We start from the raw sequence: 20,982 nt of genomic DNA, 5'->3' as shown, positions 1-20,982 counted from the left end.
GAACCAACAGTACAGATGTGTACAAGAAGGGCTGCAGTAGACTCTATTTCCTGAAGAAGCTGAGGTCCTTCAAAATGGTCTACCAGTCTGTGGTGGCCAGCAGCCTTTTCTCTGCTGTGGTCTGCTGGGGGAACAGCATTACGGCCAGTGACACCAACAGACTAAACAATCTGATCAGGAAGGCTGGCTCTGTCATTGGTTGCAGACAGGAAACATTTGAATCAGTGGTGGAGAAGAGAAGAAACTGTTATCAATCATGGATAACTCTGACCACCCTCTCCACCACACAATAGACAGACAACGGAGAACCTTCTTCAGAAGACTCAGACAACTTTGTTGTCTCAAAGAACGCTACAGGAAATCGTTCCTGCCTCACGTCATCAGTCTGTGCAACTCCTCATCTGTGTGTGACAGATGACACTCTGGACTTTTGTTTTTGCACATTTACACGTTTTTTTTTTTGGTATTTTTTTTAATGTTTATTTTTAGTTTTTTGTGTTACATATTATGTATGGTATCAATTGCTAGATCTATCTATCTATCTATCTGTACTTGTACATAGAAGTATAGATGTCAAGAGGTTGTTTGTGGGACAATGTTCCACAAATAATGTCAAATAAATAAAAAAAAAAAAGACCAAACAAAGAGCGCTGCAGAGACGGCAGGTATTCCTAACTTAATGAGAACAAAAACTACTGGGAGACCTGAATCCAGGAACGTGACATGAACAGAGCAGACAAGCTTAACGTGATGAGACAAAAATTTCAAGGACACATGAAAATGGCAAGGAGACAAGTATACACACAAGTGACAAGTAATCAGACAAGAACAACATGACCAGAGAACAAACGGTAAGGCAGGGCACAGAGGTGTGACGAGACACAGGTGAAACAAATCAGGGTGGAGCACACAAGGAGAAATCAATGAATCAAACAAAGAGGAAAACACGGAGTAACACCAACAGGAAACCAGGAACTTAACAAAATAAAACAGGAAAAAGAACCCCAGACACAAAACCACAACAATAGAGTTCACATATAGTTCTACAAGTGTCCTCATGCATGTCAGAGTGTATTGTTCCTTTGTTGTGGTGTATCGCCCACCTGCTCCTTATTCTGAGTTTTTAGCTGAATTCTCTGAGTTTTTATGTGATTTAGTTCTTAGAACAGATAAAGTCATTATAGTAGGTGACTTTAACATCCATGTTGATGTTGTCAGTGACAGCCTTAGCTCCTCATTTACATCATTATTAGATTCAATTGGCTTTTCTCAGAATGTAAACGGATCAACTCACAGTTTTAATCACACCTTAGATCTTGTCCTAACATATGGCATAGAAACTGAAGGTTTAACAGTATTTACTCATAACCCTCTTTTGTCTGATCATTTCCTCATAACCTTTGAATTTGCAATAATGGATTACACAGGAACTGAAAAGACATTTCATTACAGTAGATGTTTGTCTGACAATGCTGTAACTAGATATAAAGAATTAATTCCTTCTTTATTTACCTCAGTGCCATGTACCAATGTTGTGGACGACAGCAACCACAATTTAACCCCTGCACTAATAGACTATTTTGTTGATGGCACTGCAGCATCACTTAGTTCAACTTTAAACTTAGTTGCTCCTCTGAAAAAGAAGGTCATAAATAGGAAGAGGCTAGCTCCCTGGTATAATTCACAGTTGCGCTGTTTAAAACAGGCAGTCCGAAAGCTAGAAAGAATTTGGCATTCCACTAATTCTGAAGAAGCTCGCATAGCCTGGAAAGATAGTTTAACAACTTATAAAAAAGCTCTCAGTAGTATTAGAACAGCATATTATTCATTATTCATCATTAATAGAAGAAAACAAGAACAACCCCAGATTTCTTTTCAGCACTGTAGCCAGGCTGACAAAGAGCCACAGCTCTGTTGAGCCATCTATTCCTTTAGCCCTCAGTAGTAATGACTTCATGAGCTTCTTTACTAATAAAATTGTCGGCATTAGAGAAAATATTCAAGGCATCCTTCCAACAGCTGTTAAAGATGCAAGTACAGCGACATTAGAAACTTTTGTAAGACCTTATCAATATCTGGAATCCTTCTCCCCAGTAGATCTTCTTGAGCTCTCTTCAACAATTACAGCATCTAAACCATCAACCTGTCTTCTAGATCCAATCCCAACTAAATTGCTCAAAGAAGTTTTTCCATTAATTAACACCTCCATATTGAACCAGATAAATTTATCTTTATTAACAGGATATGTGCCTCAGTCTTTTAAGATTGCTGTAATTAAGCCCTTACTCAAGAAAGCCACTCTAGATCCAGATGTTTTAGCCAACTATAGACCAATCTCCAACCTTCCTTTTATTTCCAAAATTCTAGAAAAAGTTGTTGCTAATCAGTTGTGTGACCACTTAAACAAGAATGGTCTGTTTGAAGAGTTTCAGTCAGGTTTTAGAGTTCATCATAGTACAGAAACAGCTTTGGTTAAAGTTACCAATGATCTCCTCATGGCTTCAGACAGTGGACTTGTCTCTATACTTGTTCTGCTAGATCTTAGTGCTGCATTTGACACTATTGATCATAATATTTTACTACAGAGACTTGAAAGTGAGGTCAAGATTAAAGGAACTGCATTAGACTGGTTTGAATCCTATCTATCTGACAGATTCCAGTTTGTTCATGTCAATAATGATTCCTCTACTTATACAAAAGTAAGTTATGGAGTTCCTCAGGGTTCTGTGCTAGGACCAATACTATTCACGTTATACATGTTGCCATTAGGCAAGATTATTAGAAAACATGGCATAAACTTTCATTGCTATGCAGACGACACCCAGCTATATTTATCTATGAAACCAGATGAAACTAATCAGTTGGTTAAACTCCAAGCATGCCTTAAAGACATAAAGGCTTGGATGACCTGTAATTTCCTACTCTTAAACTCAGACAAAACAGAAGTTATTGTATTCGGTCCTAAGCATCTCAGAGATTCATTATCTAATCACATGGTGTCTTTGGATGGCATTACCTTGGCCTCCAGTACTACTGTAAAAAACCTTGGTGTTATATTTGATGAGGATATGACTTTAAATGTCACATAAAGCAAGTGACCAGGACTGCCTTCTTTCACCTGCGTAATATCGTCAAAATTAGGAACATCCTGTCTCAGAGTGATGCTGAAAAACTAGTTCATGCATTTGTGTCGTCCAGACTGGATTATTGTAATTCATTACTGTCTGGCTGTCCAAATAGCTCTTTAAAAAGCCTCCAGTTGATTCAAAATGCCGCAGCAAGAGCATTGACAGGAATTAGCAAGAGAGATCATATTACTCCAGTTTTAGCTTCTCTTCACTGGCTCCCTTTAAAGTCTAGAATAGAATTTAAAATCCTCCTCCTTACGTACAAGGCCCTTAAAGGCCTAGCTCCATCGTATCTTAAAGACCTTATTGTACCATATCATCCCAGCAGATCACTTCGGTCTGAAAGTGCAGGCCTACTTGTGGTTCCTAGAATTTCAAAAAGTAGAATGGGAGGTAGAGCTTTCAGCTATCAGGCTCCTCTCCTGTGGAACCAGCTCCCAGTTTGGGTTCGGGAGGCAGACACTCTCTCTATTTTTAAGGTCAGGCTTAAGAGTTTCCTTTTTGATCAGGCTTATAGTTAGGGCTGGACTAAACCATCCCTTAGTTATGCTGCTATAGGCCTAGGCTGCTGGGGGACGATGCATCAAACACATGTCCTCCTTCTTTCTTCTCTCTCCTCTCTCGCATCCTTCACTTTCTTTTCTCTTGCACAGAGCTCTTGCCCTCTAATTTCCTATATACTACTAGTCATACAATTCTGTGCTATTACTATGTAGAATATTTACTCTTGTGTGAGTCCCACCCCCCTTCCCCCCCCCTTCCCCCCTCTTCTTGTGAGTATCTCTGGCCTGGAGTGGTGTGTTTCCTGTGGAGCTCTATACTACATCTGTTGTCGTGGTCTCATCAGCCTCCCCAGTCTTCATGGAATCCTGCAGTTATCCACTCCTACCTGAATGAACAATTCTCCAACCTGCCTATGATTCCTCTTACATTTTCAAACTGTCATGTAACATCATCAGTTTGTATCACAAGATTCCACATGTACACTTTAGTCAGATATGTGTATCTATGACAGATGTATGTTTATCTTGCTGTTCTCTTCTCTTCTCTCTTTGCTGTTCTCTTCTCTCTTTCTTCTGTCTGTACCCGGCTGGCCTTAGGCAGATGGGTCCCTCCATATGAGCTGGGTTCTGCTCGAAGTTTCTTCCTGTTAAAAGGGAGTTTTTCCTTGCCACCGTTGCCTTCAGGCTTGCTCTGGGGGTTTCAGGCCGGGTTTTTGTAAAGCGTCTTGAGACGATTTGTATTGTTATTGACACTATATAAATAAAATTGAATTGAATTGAATGTGGCTATACTTCAGATGCTGCAGCTTTATACAGTCTTTCCATCTCCTGTGGAACCAGCTCCCAGTTTGGGTTCAGGAGGCAGACACCCTCTCCATGTTTATGGTTAAGTTTATAAATGTTCTTTTTGATGTAGCTTATAATTTGTTGAACTGAACCATGGTCACATCGTCACTGAACCTTCTCGTAGTTTTGCTGGTGGTCTTCCCATGATGCCTGGTGTTCATTGCTTAAGTAGTATTGTTATGACTAAGATGACTTTTATTTCTATGTTCATATACAGCAATCAGCCAAAACATTAAATGATATCTACTTTAATGTTACTTCTGAATCCTTCAATAAATCAAGTTGTTTTCTTTGCTCCCAGGACTTATTCTCTATCCCTGAATTAAGAAGAGGTGTGTTTGAATGAGCTGCTTTCTTTACTTAAATGAATCAGCTTCAACATTTTGACTCTCTCTGTTCTGTATCCTCACTGCTGCCAGCCTCCTGACCAGCCTCCTGATGGTCTTCAAATATGACCTCTCGTGAGTGTGAATGGTTGTCTGTCTCTGTGTTAGCCCTGCGATGGACTGGCGACCTGTCCAGCGACCTGAAAATGAATGAATGAATGAAGTCTTTGCATGGATATATTGAACATGACTGTAGACACGTCTCTCTAAATTTCATGTGGACATTGTCAAGATCTCCGTAAAGGTTGAAGATGAACTCTGGATTTTAAAGTTTGCTAGTAAGTTATCAAATAAAATAAATGTCTCCCTGGCTCTCTATCTATCACATAACAGACAAAACATGACCTGGTCTGAAGTACAGATTTGATCTTCCAACAGTTCAGTCACTAGATGGAAGCAATGATCCAAACTGAATGTGAGTTTACAACAGAGTCAATATGTTCAGAAACACTTTTAGAGTTTGTTGTTGTTAATCAAAGTGAAGTCTGGTGTAGTTCTTCTCTGTGTCCAGCAGAGGTCAGTAAAAACAACAACCATCAGAAGAGTTTGAACTCTGGTGGAGCTGATAAGGATTGAAAAACAAACATATTTACAGACTTTTTATGAGCAGCAATAAAGTCATATGAGGAAATAATCTAAGTAATAATCTCAATACATTTGAACTGATCATATTTGAACATGAAGCAGGAAACAAACTGTGACAAACAGAGCTGCAGTCAGAGGAGAAGTAAAACTGAAAAGACCAGATTCAACGTCACTTTCCTGAAATGAAAGTCAAAGTTTGTCAGAGCGACGGCAGAGCTGCAGTCCAGACGAATCTCAGTGTTTCTGTCTGAAGAAAATTCAACCGAGTTCATCTGTTCTTTCATCTGACTCAAATCCTGGTGAGTACAGCTGATAATATTTACTGTGTTTCAACAACCAGCATCAAAACTTAGAGCTTCAGTCCAACAGGAAGTTCCACTCTTTCCACTTCATACTGACTCTGTCAGTATGAAGTGGAAAGTAGCTTGTCCAGTAGCTTCATCACATAGAAACAGATATGGAATAATAATATAACTATATATATAACCACAGTCCAGTTGGTTCCTCACAGGGAGACGTTGTAGAGTCTTATGTCCTGAGGGACAAACAACCTCCTCAACCTGTCCATGGAGCAGGAGAGAGACAGCAGCCTGTCACTGAATGAGCTTCTCTGTCTGACGATGGTGTCCTGTAGAGGGTGGTGGACATTGTTCATGATGGACCAGAGTTTGTTCAAGGTCCTTTCATCTACCACTGATGTCAGGGACTCCAGCTCTGTCCCTACCACAGAGTCCTCCTTCAGTATCAGCTTGTCCAGCCATGAGGTGTCCTTCTTCTTTGTGCTGCCTCCCCAGCACACCACAGCATAGAAGAGGACACTGGCAACGATAGTCTGGTAGAACATGTCCAGCAGCTTCTGGCAGATATTAAACGACTTTAGCCTCCTGAGGAAATAGAGACAGCACTGACCTTTTTTCCATACTGAGTCTATGTTAGCCGACCAGCCCAGTTTCTGGCCCAGATGGAGACCCAGTTGATGGTTACAGGCTGCAGGTGGGGAATGGACCTCCAGAAATCCACTACCATCTCTTTGGTTTTAGCTGTATTGATCAGAAGATGGTTCTCTCCGAACCATGTGATGAAGTTGTTCACCAGATTCTTGTACTCCTGCTCTTGTCCATCCCTGATACACCCCACAATTGCAGTGTCATTTGAGAACTTCTGCAGGTGACATGACTCTGTGTTGTAGTTGAACTCCGAGGTGTACAAGGTGAATAGGACAGGGGAGAGCAGAGACCCCTGTGGTGCTCCAGTGCTGCTAACGATAGTCCTGGACGTGCAGTTCCCCAATCTGACATACTGCTGTCTCCCAGTGAGAAAGTCCACTATCCAGGAAGTCAGTTGTGAGTCCACTCCCACCCTCTCTGTTAGCTTGTTCCTTAGTAACAGGGGCTGGATGGTGTTGAATGACCTGATGGTGTTGAGTGTGACAGAGTGTGATGGAGCAGATAGACGATGCCGTCCTCCACCTCCACCTTCTCCTGGTATACAAACTGCAGTGGGTCTAGAGCATGACGGACCTGGGGCCGGATGTGATGGAGCAGCAGCCTCTCCATGGTCTTTATGATGCTGGATGTCAGGGTGACTGATCTGTCGTCATTCAACTCCCTCAGGTGCGACTTCTTAGGGACAGGGATGATGCAGGATGTCTTTCACTGCAGGGGACCCTCCTAAGGTGTAGGCTTAGGTTAAATGCATGCTGAAGGGGCTCCACCAGCTCAGAAGCCCAGGCCCTGAGTAATCATGGAGACACTACGTCCGTGCCGGCTGGTTTTCTTGGATGGAGCCTCCTTAGTTGTCTGCTCACCTGAGCTGAAGAAATGGTGGTGGTGGAGTGAGGGGTGGTTACAAGCCACTTGTCTGAAGCAGTGACTGTGGAAGAAACATAATGTTTCTTTAGAAATTCAATAACTCATCAATAATCAATAAATCTCAACTTAAAGTGTGTTTTTTCTCTCCTTCTCTCTTGTTGTCAGTGTGTAGACATGTCTGCTTCCAGATGTCTGAGATCTGAAGATCAGTTTCTGTGCTCCATCTGTCTGGATGTGTTCACTGATCCAGTCTCTACACCATGTGGACACAACTTCTGCAAACACTGCATCACTCAACACTGGGATACTACTGACCTGTGCAAGTGTCCAATGTGTAATAAGGTGTTTGAGTCAAGACCTCAGATGAGCATCAACACTTTCATCAATGAGATGGTTGCTCAGTTCAGACATGAAGCTCAACAGAACACCAGCAGCAGCAGCTCAGAGCAACAAGCTGCCAAACCAGGAGAAGTTCCCTGTGACGTCTGCACTGGAACCAAACTGAAGGCCCTGAAGTCCTGCCTGGTGTGTCTGCTCTCCTACTGTGACTCTCACCTGGAGCCTCATCTGACAGTGTCACGCCTGAAAAGACATCAGCTGGTCCACCCTGTGGACAACCTGGAAGACAGGATGTGTAGGAAGCATGATAAACCTCTGGAGCTGTTCTGTAAGACCGACCAGACATGTGTCTGCATGCTCTGCTCTGTTTCAGACCACAAGACACATGATGCTGTTCCTCTGAAAGAAGGATATGAAGGAAAGAAGGCAGAGCTGGGGAAGACAGAGGATGAAATTCAGCAGATGATCCAGAAGAGACGACTGAAGATTGAGGAGATGAAAGAGTCAGTGAAGATGAGTAAATATGCTGCAGACAGAGAGAAAGCAGAAGGTGTTCAGGTCTTCACTGCTCTGAAGGAGTATGTTGAGAGAGGCCTGAACCAGCTCATAAAGGAGATTGAAGACAAACAGAAAACAACAGAGAAACAGGCTGAAGGTTTCATCAAAGATCTGGAACAGGAAGTCTCTGAGCTGATGAAGAGGAGCTCTGAGATAAAGCAGCTCTCACGCTCTGAAGACCACCTCCACCTCCTCCAAAGCTTCTCCTCCCTGAAAGCTGCTCCACCCACCAAGGACTGGACAGAGGTCAGTGTCCGTCCACCATCATATGAGTGGATTGTGGTGAGAGCTGTGACTCAGCTGGAGGAGACACTCAGTAAAGACATGAAAAAGCTGCTTGAGGCTGAGCTGAAGAGTCTCCAGCAGTATGCAGTGGATGTGACTCTTGATCCTGATACAGCACATCCTAAACTTATCCTGTCTGATGATGGAAAACAAGTGAATCATAGTGATGTGAGGAAGAATCTTTCAGACAACCCAGAGAGATTTTCTACATGTGTTAGTGTTGTAGGAAAGAAGAGTTTCTCTTCAGGTAGATTTTACTTTCAGGTTCAGGTTAAAGGAAAGACTGACTGGGATCTAGGAGTGGTCAGAGAGTCAATCAACAGGAAGGGAACCATCACTCTGAGTCCTCAAGATGGTTTCTGGACTGTAATTTTGAGAAATGGAAATGAATACAAAGCTTGCGCTGGTACTCCAGTCCATCTCTCTCTTCGTTCTCGTCCTGAGAAGGTGGGGGTGTTTGTGGATTATGAGGAGGGTGTGGTCTCCTTTCATGATGTAGATACTGCAGCTCTTATCTACTCCTTTACTGGCTGCTCCTTCACTGACAAACTTTACCCATTCTTCAATCCTGGTCTGAATCATGGCGGTAGAAACTTTGCACCTCTGATCATCTGTCCTGTCAATCAAACTGTCTGATCCATTTAATGATGAAGCTTTGAGATGAATGAATGAACTTATTGATCTTCACACTTTATTCACATTCTGCTTTAATACTACAATACTGTTACAGCTGTGAACACAAAGATATGAATGGATTAGAGAGATACGGTACAAACTGATTATTCTGGAATAAAAAGATTTTATTGTGAATTATGATAAAAATGTTAATATCAACTTGTTTTCTTAATTAATGTGTTAATTCCTTCATTCTTCATTTCATCAGTATAGATTTAATGTTTGTTGGACTTTTACCTTTTACTTGTTTTAGTGTTTTTTTCACTGTTGATTCATGAAACTCTTCACCCTGTAACACCCAGTGATGGATCCATCATGAAAAACACGTGTGTAATTTGTGATGATTGTAAAATGAACTACAATTAAAGGCCAAGAGCTGTGTACTGGGTTGTGTCAACTATGTTTCTTTCTGGTGTCACCACCTTTAACATGGTTTCATTCATTTTTTGATCAGAATTCATTTTAAAAACAGATGTAAAGTAAGTCTCAGTCTCTCTACAAATTCCTTTCTAAATATTGGTAGTGTAGGCTCAGTGAGAATCACATTCTTTGATTTCTCCAGTGCCTTCAACACCATCCAGCCTTTGTTGCTGATTGAGAAGCTGCAGTCGATGGGTGTTGGTGCGTCCACTGTCTCCTGGATCACTGACTACCTGACAGACAGGCCACAGTTCATGTGTTTGGGTCATGTCCTGTCTGATGTGGTGGTGAGTGGTGTGGGAGCCCCACAGGGCACTGTGCTTTCTCCATTCCTGTTCACCTTATACACCACTGACTTCCAGCACAACTCAGAGTCGTGTCACATACAGAAATGTTCTGATGACTCTCCAGTTGTAGGGTGTATAAGCGGTGGACGGGATGAGGAGTAGTGTAAAGGGCTGGTGGACAGATTTGTGGGGTGGGCTGGAAGGAGTCACCTGCTGCTTAACGTGGACAAGACCAAAGAGATGGTGACTGACTTCAGGAGGAAGGGAACAGCTCCTCTGCCCCTCAGCATACTTGGTAGGGATGTGGAGGTGGTGGAGGATTACAAATACCTGGGAGTGACCATTGAGGACCAACAGTACAGCTGTGTACAAGAAGGCAGCAGACTATTTCCTGAAGAGGCTGAGGTCCCTCAAAATGTTCTACCAGTCTGTGGTGGCCAGCAGCCTTTCTCTGCGGTGATCTACTGGGGGAACAGCATTACAGCCAGTGTCACCAACAGACTGTTCAGGAAGGCTGGCTCTATCATTGGCTTCAGAAAGGAAACATTTGAATCAGTGGTGGAGAAGAGGACTCTGAACAAACTTATCAATTATGGACAACCCTGACCACCCTCTCCACCACAAACTAGACTCAGACAACTTTTTTGCCTCAAAGAACCTTACAGGAAATCCGTCTGTCCGTCCGTCCGCCCGTCCGTTCGTACTTGTACATAGAAGTATAGATGTCAAGTGGTTGTTTTTGGGATAATGGGGTTAGGTCCTAAATGCAGGACAGAGTTTGCTGAGACAGGAATTGACACAAAACAAAAAGCGCTGGAGAGACGGCAGGTATTCCTAACTTAACGAGAACAAAAAATACTGGGAGACCTGAATCCAGGAACATGACATGAACAAGAGATGTCATGCACGAAGCAGACACTCGAAACAGTGCCGAGCTTTCAAAGCAGAAGTATCGTGACAAGATGTTTCGTTACCTCGCTTCATCAGTCAAAAAAAAGACGAGACTCCCCAAATGAAGCTTCATTACGTCACACGCATATCGGCCGCCATCAGCGACGTGTCACTCCAGTTTTGAATACAGGGCGAGATTGTCAAATTCACAATGGTTATAAATAGGCGCAGTCCCATAGACGGTTGTGATTTTTTGAGAGAAGGAGAGTTTTGCATATGTTACGTAGTTTCATTGATTTAGAACAGGGGGGAGTGAAGTTTAAGGTGAGATTAGTATAACATTAGATTCACTAACGAGACCACGCCTCTTGATATTCAAAGAAGTTTGTTTGACCAGGTTAAAGAGAAGGGAAAGATAGGAGAGCGAAAGGGGAGGGTCGAGGGGTAGAGGGGAAGGAAAAGAGAATTGAGTTGCGGCTGATGATGATCCTTGGACGACTGGACGTAGGAACCCAGGGAGAGAGATTCAGGGTGGGGACATATCTTTGGAGGTGTCGGCTCCTTGGACCCCAAAAGAGTTTGCTGAGGCGAGTCGGAGATGGGCTTTTCTGATGTCATTGTGGCAGTTACGGACTTAGCTCAATCGGGCATACCTTGAGGAGAAGCGGTGGATGTGGCTTCGATGCAGAATGAGTGGTCGGAGTAGCGATCATGTGGAATCCCTGATCTGGCCAAAACCTGGTGAAAATGATGGTGAAACCAGAATCGTGTAGCTACTTCGCCTAATTCAGTGGTGAATAATGGATGAAGAGGGCGAGCATAGAGGGCTAGTCGGGCATTCACATATTTTGCATGGGTTCGAACGATCATACGAGGATGAGGAGGCTGTAAATTCGGAACATCGCAGGAACCCAAGGAAGCTAGGCGAAACATGACTTCAAGAGTAGAATTATAGGAGGGGACAAGTAACCTGTTCTGCCTTGCATAAGCCTTTGATTAACATGCTGGCGTGAGAATGGAAATGGTAGGGCAAGGAACTCAATGAGGAAACTGATGCCGCTGATGTAGACTTAGATGGTAATTTTGATATCTTGAATAGAATAGGTGTGCGTCATAAACTAGTAAATAAGGCAACTTCTAATGCGGGGAAAGGCAGATGAAGGTATGCATAAAAGCTTTAAAGCAGTTCTAACCGGTGTAGTATGAAGAAAGCGTGGCAGGTGAAAGGTTGTTTAAGATGGATTCTTGCGACGCTGACATGAGGTGACGGGTCTGAGCTGAGGTCTTAATTGAAGGTGGTGGCTGTAAACGGAGGGACCGAATTTGGATGAGGATCCAAGTCTGGAGCTAAGGATCTGAATTTCTGGAAAGAAAAAAGAGACAGAATTGGCTATTGTGTTCACATGACCTGGAACATGGCTTGCACATATCATGAATTTGTGTTGGGCTGAGATTAGAGCGCGTCTGCGCATGAATTGTATTGTTTCGAGGGATTTGGAACGGCCTTTATTTATGATGTTGGTGGTGGCTATGTTGTTAGAGTGGATGGGAATAACCTTTAGCCACTCATGCCTCCAAAGAAGGGACGCAATGACGATGGGGTATAACTCGTACAGGGCAGAGACAGTGAGGACATTTCTGGTGGCCACTGAGAAGTGAACCATAGACTCCTGTAGTATCCTCCAAATCTGACAGAGGGCACTGCATCTGTGCAAAGCTGGATGTCATCGGGCTGGGAGATGAAGTTGTCATAAAAGAAAGAAATACTGTTCCGGAAAACAGGAAATGATGCCACATTTTAAGTTCCACTTTGCAGGCTGCTTCGAGGGTGAAGGAATCGTGGAGAGAAGGAGCAGCAGAGGCCGGTGACCTGGGGCGCTAAAAGAAAGGGGAACGATGCGGACAGCGAGATCAAGATGGCTGGGGAGGGAGAGAAGCTGCCAATTGGAATGTCGGGAAAAGTTTTTTTTTTTTTGGTGGCAAGATGCTTGGAATTAAATAGAGTTCAGAGTGATGATAAAGAACTCTATGGAAATCTTGGATGGGGAAAAGATGCATCGAAATTCGCGATAATCATAATAATTGCAGTGGTCATTGAACGATCGAATCGTAGCACCGTGAGTCGTAATCGAATCGAATCGTGAGGTGCCTTGGATGGCGCACCCCTAACGTGGGTGTGGTGAGACCGAGGGATGGGGTGATTGCAGGTTGGATCAAGGGTGAAGGAATCGAGGAGGGAAGAAGCTGCAGAGGCCAGTGACGGAAGGTGCGAAAAGAAAGGTTGACGGCGTGATCGAGATGGCTGGGAAGCGATAGGAGCTACCGATTAGAACAGCTGGGATCCAAAAGGAAATGGAAATTAGCAAAGTTATTTATTTATTTTTATATCTTTCTGGTGGCCGAGATGCTTGGAATGAAACAGAGTTCAGAGTGATGCCAAAGAACTCTACAGAAATCCTGAATGGGGAAAAAGATGTATCGAAAATCGTGGTAGTCGTGATGATCGTGCAAATCGTTGAATAATCGAATCGGAGCACCCTGAGTCGTAAACGATCGAATCGTGATATGCCTTAGATGGCATCTGTGCTACTCCACCAGAAGTCAGGATGTAAAGGTAAGACTTTAAAGGCGCTGGCAATATCAGGTTTGGCCAACTAGGCCCTGTGGTTAGCTAGGCGAATTAATGAAGGAGCGGTTTGGATGGGTTCTAAGGGCTGAGCTGAGGGTGACGATTCCTTACAAGTTGTTTTAAAGAACTGGTATAGTCATAAGTCAGGTTTGTCGGGGTTATGGGGACAACTGGGACGAGAATGATCGAGCCGCCCTGATCGAGTAAGGGTCTTCCTCTTTTGTTTACACCCTGGGGAATAGAGCCGTGGTTGAACGGTGGAGTTTTTGCTCTGGAAGGGTAAGAAAAGGATGGGTTGATGGGAGGAGGTGGAGCGGCTGGAGAAGGGTGAGAAAATGTCGATTGGGGTTGGATGTTTGGCTTTGAAGGAGGAGGGAGAGGTGCGACGACAATGCATTCTGTGGCTGGGTGTGATGGAGCTCGCAAAGGGGGCGAGAGATGGCAGGGCCAGAAGCAACACTCTACAGTATAGCTCCAGCCTGTGCCCAGATTGAATTGATGTAGTCTGCTTGCGGCCTGGGAAGCAAAAGGACATGGTAATGACAAAAACCAGTGCCTGCAAATCTTAATGCGAGGTCTAGAATAAGGATATATAATCGTCGAGTTCTGCTCTGTGGTCTGGGAATGACGAGCATATAACGTCTCTAAAATGGCGAAACACTAGAGCGAATTTTGTAGGTGTAAGTTCTCTTGATCGTTTTGGAGATTCTAGTTTCAGAATTTTCAGAAAAGCAGTGGAGATGGGAGACGGACGTTGTGGTAGAATTGGGCGAGTGGCTGGAATGGTGGTGGCCAAGGTGAAGTTGGTGACCGGCAGACTGATTGTTGGAAGAGGGGAACGTGCTGCTGCAGAAGGAATGGGAGGCAAAAGAAATGTGGAGGGTCGTTGGGGGAAGGAGGTTGGGTTAGGGATGGGGAGGGAGGATAAGAGGAATAGGTAGGAAACTGATTCGATTGAGAATGAGGGAGCTATTGAAACTGTAGGCACCATGTTCAAAATGGCTGAAGGATGGGAAGAGGAAAGAATGCTGGGATGGTGGGATGTATGGATAAGGGATGAGATAAAGGAAGAGAACACGTTCAGCAAGTGGAGTGAAGGTGGAACTGATACGACCTGGCTCTGGCAGGATATGGCTGGTGGAACTAGGACCCAACCTGGTGCTGCAGGCTGCGTGATGACGTCAGCGTGCACGGACGTGATGACATGTCGGGGTCGAGCCGGAAGACCTGAGTTGAAGCGCGTTGTTCATCTGGTGGAGGGGATGGAGTTTTGGAGCAGTTCGAAGTTTGCCTTGTTATCGCTGCGGTGGAATGGAATGCCCTTCTTTCTCGAGGCGTGCTGGAGGCGAGGGACTATCCACTGGACAGTGTCCAGTCTGCAATGGTAGTCGGGCGTGGAGGAGTGCCGGCCGGAGGTGAACCGTGACGTGGCTCAGGTGAGTGGCGCCGAGTACCGCGGCCTCTGTCTGGACGAGGTGGAGGAGGTGTAAAATGAAGGTCGTAGTCGCTGGATGGAGGATCATGTACGAGGTTTTGAGGAACTTGGACAACGGAGCCTAGTCGGGAGAGGTGGCTAGCTGGAGGCGAATGGATTGAAGTAGACGGAAGAAGGAGAATCGGGGATGATCGACGGGATGTGAAACATTCGCTGTCGGATGCGTCGAGGACCAACTCGCGGTACATGGTGAAGGTAATCTAGTTTTCTTAAATCGTGTCTGTGCTCTCGACCACTCGTTTGAGAACTGAGTCAAAGGAGACGAGGAGAGGTTAGGTGCGTCTATATAGGCAGCTGCGGGTAATTGGGTGTTTGAGGCGTGGTCCTGTTCCTGAACCTCAGTCAGAACCTCACAGCAAGAAGGTCAACGGTTCGAATCCATGGGCCGGCTGGCCTTTCTGTGTGGAGTTAGCATGTTCTCCCTGTGTCTGCGTGGGTTCTCTCCGGGTACTCCGGCTTCCTCCCACCGTCCAAAGACATGCTGGTTAGGTTCATTGGTGATTCTAAATTGGCCGTAGGTGTGCGTGTGAGTGTGAATGGTTGTCTGTCTCTATGTTAGCCCTGCGATGGACTGGCGGCCTGTCCAGGGTGTACCCCTGCCAGATGACAGCTGGGATAGGTTCCAGCAGAACCCCTTAACAGGACAAAACGGGTATAGAAGATGAATGAATGAATGAACTTGCATACTTACATTAGCACATAGGCATTCACACACTATACATTGATTTACATACATATTTATATACATAGAAGAGGAACATACTAAAGCCTAACTCAGCTGAAATTATCTTGTTATTAAATAAAAATCCCATTCCCAGTTTCACAAGCATTTCGTACAACTACTTTCACCACCGTCCATAGATGCACAAGCATTTCACTTATTTGGTAAATATATTTTTGTATTTGTATGAATCTTATAAAAGTATATATATCTAAAACATACAGTATTAGATGATGGCAAACTCATACAAGTATATTATTATTTTTTATTAAAGAAAAAAATCAAGCATTTCAAGATGCACATACTGTAGATCATTTATTGTGAAGCAAACACAACTTTCTGTTTCAGGACCCTTTGTTTCATGCGAATGCTATGTATATTTTTATCAGCAGATGTCGCCACATTTAATTTAATCAAATGCTTTGAAACACCTGAACCATTTAAACACAATTGCTTCAGGTTGATTCAGTGGTTCAGAAAGCTTCAGTTTCTCCATCACTAACATGAACACGGCAGGCAAGCTTAACATGATGAGACACAAATTTCTAGGAGACATGAACATGGCAAGGAGACAAGTATAAACACAAGTGACAAGTAATCAGACAAGAACAACATGACCAGAGAACAAAGGGGAAGGCAGGGCTATATATACCCACAGGGGACAGAGGGGTGACGAGATACAGGTGAAACGAATCAGGGTGGAGCACACAAGGAGAAATCAATGAATCAAACAAAGAGAAAAACACCGGGAGTAACACCAACAGGAAACCAAGAACTTAACAAAATTGTTGTTAATCAAAGTGAAGTGAAGTCTGGTGTAGTTCTTCTCTGTGTCCAGCAGAGGTCAGAAAAAACAACAACTATCAGAAGAGTTTGAACTCTGGTGGAGCTGATAAGGACTGAAAAACAAACACATTTACAGACTTTTTATGAGCTGCAATAAAGTCACACCAGGAAGTAAAATAAGTAATAATCTCAATACATTTTAAACTGATCACATCTGAAGTTGAAGTAGGAAACAAACAGAGCTGGAGTCAGAGGAGGAGCTAAACTGGAAAGACCAGATTCAACGTCACTTTCCTGAAATTAAAGTGAAACCTTGTCAGAGCGAGGGCAGAGCTGCAGTCCAGACGAATCTCTGTGTTTCTGTCTGAAGAAAATTAAACTGAGTTCATCTGTTCTTTCTCAACATCTAACTCAAATACTGGTGAGTACAGGTGATAATATCTACTGTGTTTCAACAACCAGCATCAAAACTTAGAGCTTCAGTCTAACAGGAATTTCCACTCTTTCCACTTCATACTGACTCTGTCAGATTAAATCAAGTGAAATTAAATTAAACTGTAGATCAGCATGTTTCTTTAGAAGTTCAATAACTCATCAATCATCAATAAATCTCTACTTAAACTGTGTTTTTTCTCTCTTTCTCTCTTGTTGTCAGTGTGTAGACATGTCTGCTGCCAGATGTCTGAGATCTGAAGATCAGTTTCTGTGCTCCATCTGTCTGGATGTGTTCACTGATCCAGTCACTATACCATGTGGACACAACTTCTGCAAACACTGCATCACTCAACACTGGGATCAAAATGACACATTCCAGTGTCCAATGTGTAAAGCAATGTTTCACACTAGACCTCAGCTGAGCATCAACACTTTCATCAGTGAGATGGTTGCTCAGTTCAGACATGAATCTCAACAAAAAGCCAGCAGCAGCAGCTCAGAGCAACAAGCTGCCAAACCAGGAGAAGTTCCCTGTGACGTCTGCACTGGAACCAAACTGAAGGCCCTGAAGTCCTGCCTGGTGTGTCTGCTCTCCTACTGTCACTCTCACCTGGAGCCTCATCTGACAGTGTCACGCCTGAAAAGACATCAGCTGATCCACCCTGTGGACAACCTGGAAGACAGGATGTGTAGGAAGCACGATAAACCTCTGGAGCTGTTCTGTAAGACCGACCAGACATGTGTCTGCATGCTCTGCTCTGTTTTAGACCACAAGACACATGAGGTTGTTCCTCTGAAAGAAGGATATGAAGGAAAGAAGACAGAGCTGGGGAAGACAGAGGATGAAATTCAGCAGATGATCCAGAAGAGACGACTGAAAATTGAGGAGATGAAAGAGTCAGTGAAGGTGAGTAAAGATGCTGCAGACAGAGAGAAAGCAGAAGGTGTTCAGGTCTTCACTGCTCTGAAGGGGTCTGTTGAGAGAGGCCTGAACCAGCTCATAAAGGAGATCGAAGACAAACAGAAAACAACAGAGAAACAGGCTGAAGGTTTCATCAAAGATCTGGAACAGGAAGTCTTTGAGCTGATGAAGAGGAGCTCTGAGATAAAGCAGCTCTCACGCTCTGAAGACCACCTCCACCTCCTCCAAAGCTTCTCCTCCCTGAAAGCTGCTCCACCCACCAAGGACTGGACAGAGGTCAGCGTCCGTCCACCATCATATGAGGGGACAGTGGTGAGAGCTGTGACTCAGCTGGAAGAGACACTCAGTAAAGACATGAAGAAGTTGCTTGAGGCTGAGATGAATAGGGTCCAGCAGTATGCAGTGGATGTGACTCTTGATCCTGATACAGCACATCCTGACCTCATCCTGTCTGATGATGGAAAACAAGTTCATGATAGTGATGTGAGGAAGAATCTTCCAGACAACCCAGAGAGATTTTCTAAATGTTCTTGTGTTTTAGGAAAGAAGAGTTTCTCTTCAGGTAGATTTTACTTTCAGGTTCAGGTCAAAGGAAAGCCTAAATGGGATCTAGGAGTGGCCAGAGAGACAATTAACAGGAAGGGAGACATCCAACTGAGTCCTCAGAATGGTTTCTGGACTGTATGGTTGAGAAATGGAATTGAGTTTAAAGCCAATGTTGATCTTGCAGTCAGTCTCTCTCTTCGTTCTCGTCCTGAGAAGGTGGGGGTGTTTGTGGATTATGAGGAGGGTCTGGTCTCCTTTCATGATGTAGATACTGCAGCTCTTATCTATTCCTTTACTGGCTGCTCCTTCACTGACAAACTTTACCCATTCTTCAGTCCCTGTATGAATGATGGTGGTAAAAACTCTGCACCTCTGATCATCTGTCCTGTCAATCAAACTGTCTGATCCATTTAATGATGAAGCTTTGAGATCAATGAATGAACTTATTGATCTTCACACTTTATTCACACTCTGTACATATATGCTTTAATACTACAATACTGGTACAGCTGTGAACACAAAAACATATCAATGGATCAATGGATATATATATATATATATATATATATATATATATAGATAGATATAGATATATATATCTCTCTGTCTCTCTATATATATATATATATATATAATCATTTAAGTGTTACGTGCCAGGCAGCAAGATGTGTGTTTTTGTTTCTCTCCTCCCCTTTCCCTGTGTTTTTTTTCAGGTGATCACTGCAGGATTGCTCCTCACCTGTGTAGGCAGGCCTTGCTGCTCACTGGTTCCCTCCATCCTTGGCCGGCCTATCATGAGGGAGGCTATTCTTTAAGTAGAGAGCATGTCAGGCCTTCCCTCTCTTGCTTTTTGACTGCTTGCTGTTGTTTGAGAACGGTGTGACTTGTGTTTTTGAAGGTATGTGGTGGGAGGTTTGTGGACTAGGTAAATTTGTGGTATCCTGTACATGACGCATTCACGTAGTTGAAACTTGTTAAAGACACTAGGTGGATTGGTTGTGCCACTGTTGTATTGTTTTGGTGAAGTTCTTTGTTTTAGATAAGCAGTTAGGCATTTTGTTTGTGCTTTACTTTTTTAGAGGTAGTTTAGCCAGGCCTAGTTTTGTTATATTAATTTCATTTTATTTGGCACAACCACTTTGTCCTGTCCTCCCCCACCTTTGTGACCTTCATTATACTTTGCAGACCTGTGGTTTACAAGCAAATAAACCACTTTTGTGCACTGCTACTGAGACTCATTTAATTTCTTGATTGTCGTGTTTTCATCTGTTTGCTGGTTTCAGCAAGTGGACGTAACATAAGTTATCAAATGTTTATATGTGATAAAATATAGAATATGGACACATGATACAATATGCTGTGATATCATCTAAATACTTGTACATAGATTTCACATGTAGTTCTACAAGTGTCCTCATGAATGTCAGTGTATTGTTCCTTCATGTGGCTATACTTCAGATGCTGCAGCTTTATACTGTCTTTCCATCTCCTGTGGAACCAGCTCCCAGTTTAGGTTCAGGAGGCAGACACCCTCTCTATGTTTATGGTTAAGTTTATAAATGTTCTTTTTGATGTAGCTTATAATTTGTTGAACTGAACCATGGTCACATTGTCACTGAACCTTCTCATAGTTTTGTTGGTGGTCTTCCCATGATGCCTGGTGTTCATTGCTTAAGTACTATTGTTGTGACTAAGATGACTTTTATTTCTATGTTCATATACAGCAATCAGCAAAAACATTAAATGATATCTACTTTAATCTTACCGCGGAATCCTTCAATAAATCAAGTTATTTTCTTTGCCCCCAGGATTTATTCTCTATCCCTGAGGAAGAAGTGTGTTTGAATGAGCTGCTTTCTCTACTTAAATTAATCAGCTTCAACATTTGAATCTCTCTGTTCTGTAGCCTCACTGCTGCCAGCCTCCTGACCAGTCTCCTGATGGTCTTCAAATATGACCTCTCCAGTCTGCTCTCCCTATGAGCCAACCCCCTGGACTATGTGGGCCCCATGCTCTGTCCCTGGGCCAACTTAAAATATCTTGGTCATTTTCTTTGTCTGGCTGGCACAGTGGTGGTTCACGCTTCACAGCAAGAAGGTTCTGGGTTCTAATCCAGGCCGACTGGTTCCTTTCTGTGTGGAGTTTGCATGTGTCTGCGTGGGTTCTCTCCAGGTTCTCCAGCTTCCTCCCACCGTCCAAAGACATGCTGGTTAGGTTCATTGGTGATTCTAAATTGGCCGTAGGTGTGAGTGTCTCTCTGTGTTAGCCCTGTGATAGACTGGAGACCTGTCCAGGGTGGACCCCGCCTCTTGCCCAGTGACAGCTGGGATAGGCTCCAGCCCCCCTACAACCCTTCACAGGAACAAGCAGTTACAGAAGATGAGTTCATTTATGTTCCTTGCCTTCTTCATAGAGGTTAGATTCTATGATTAAGTCTATTGATTTTTAGTGTGTTGGCCTGCTGCTTCTTTAGTGTATTTATCTAGTTTTTAGGATTAAACAATCACACCTTTTGAAATTTTGACTCATACCTAGCAACAGGATCAACCACACCTCCTCACTAAGATCAGAGTTTCTGTCCATTCCATGCTCAGATTTGTCTGAGAATGTTCTGGAGTCACTCCTAAGCTAAGACTCCTAGCAAAGTATTTTTAGGCTAAGTTAGGCACTGAGAGGATTCTCAGACTCTTTAGGGGCCCAGATATTAGACAAAACCTTTAGGAGGAAGTCAATC

The 20,982-nt window shown here is 43.5% G+C and overlaps 1 protein-coding gene across 1 annotated transcript; it reads left to right on the top strand.

The window, feature by feature from the left end:
• Positions 1 to 7,433: 7,433 nt before the first annotated feature.
• Positions 7,434 to 18,653, top strand: LOC311506403 (uncharacterized protein; the record flags this gene model as incomplete). The annotated part of the gene is made up of 2 exons (XM_084570353.1): positions 7,434 to 9,065; positions 17,007 to 18,653. 2 exons carry the CDS (start codon positions 7,434 to 7,436, stop codon positions 18,651 to 18,653), a joined length of 3,279 nt encoding a protein of 1,092 aa, XP_084426479.1.
• Between the last annotated feature and the right edge of the window lie 2,329 nt (positions 18,654 to 20,982).

This window comes from Chelon labrosus, assembly GCF_963514085.1.
Source record: "Chelon labrosus genome assembly, chromosome: 2".
Lineage (NCBI taxonomy): Eukaryota > Metazoa > Chordata > Actinopteri > Mugiliformes > Mugilidae > Chelon > Chelon labrosus.
The sequence above is the reverse complement of the archived record's forward strand: the minus strand, read 5'-3'. Positions and strand labels throughout refer to the sequence as shown.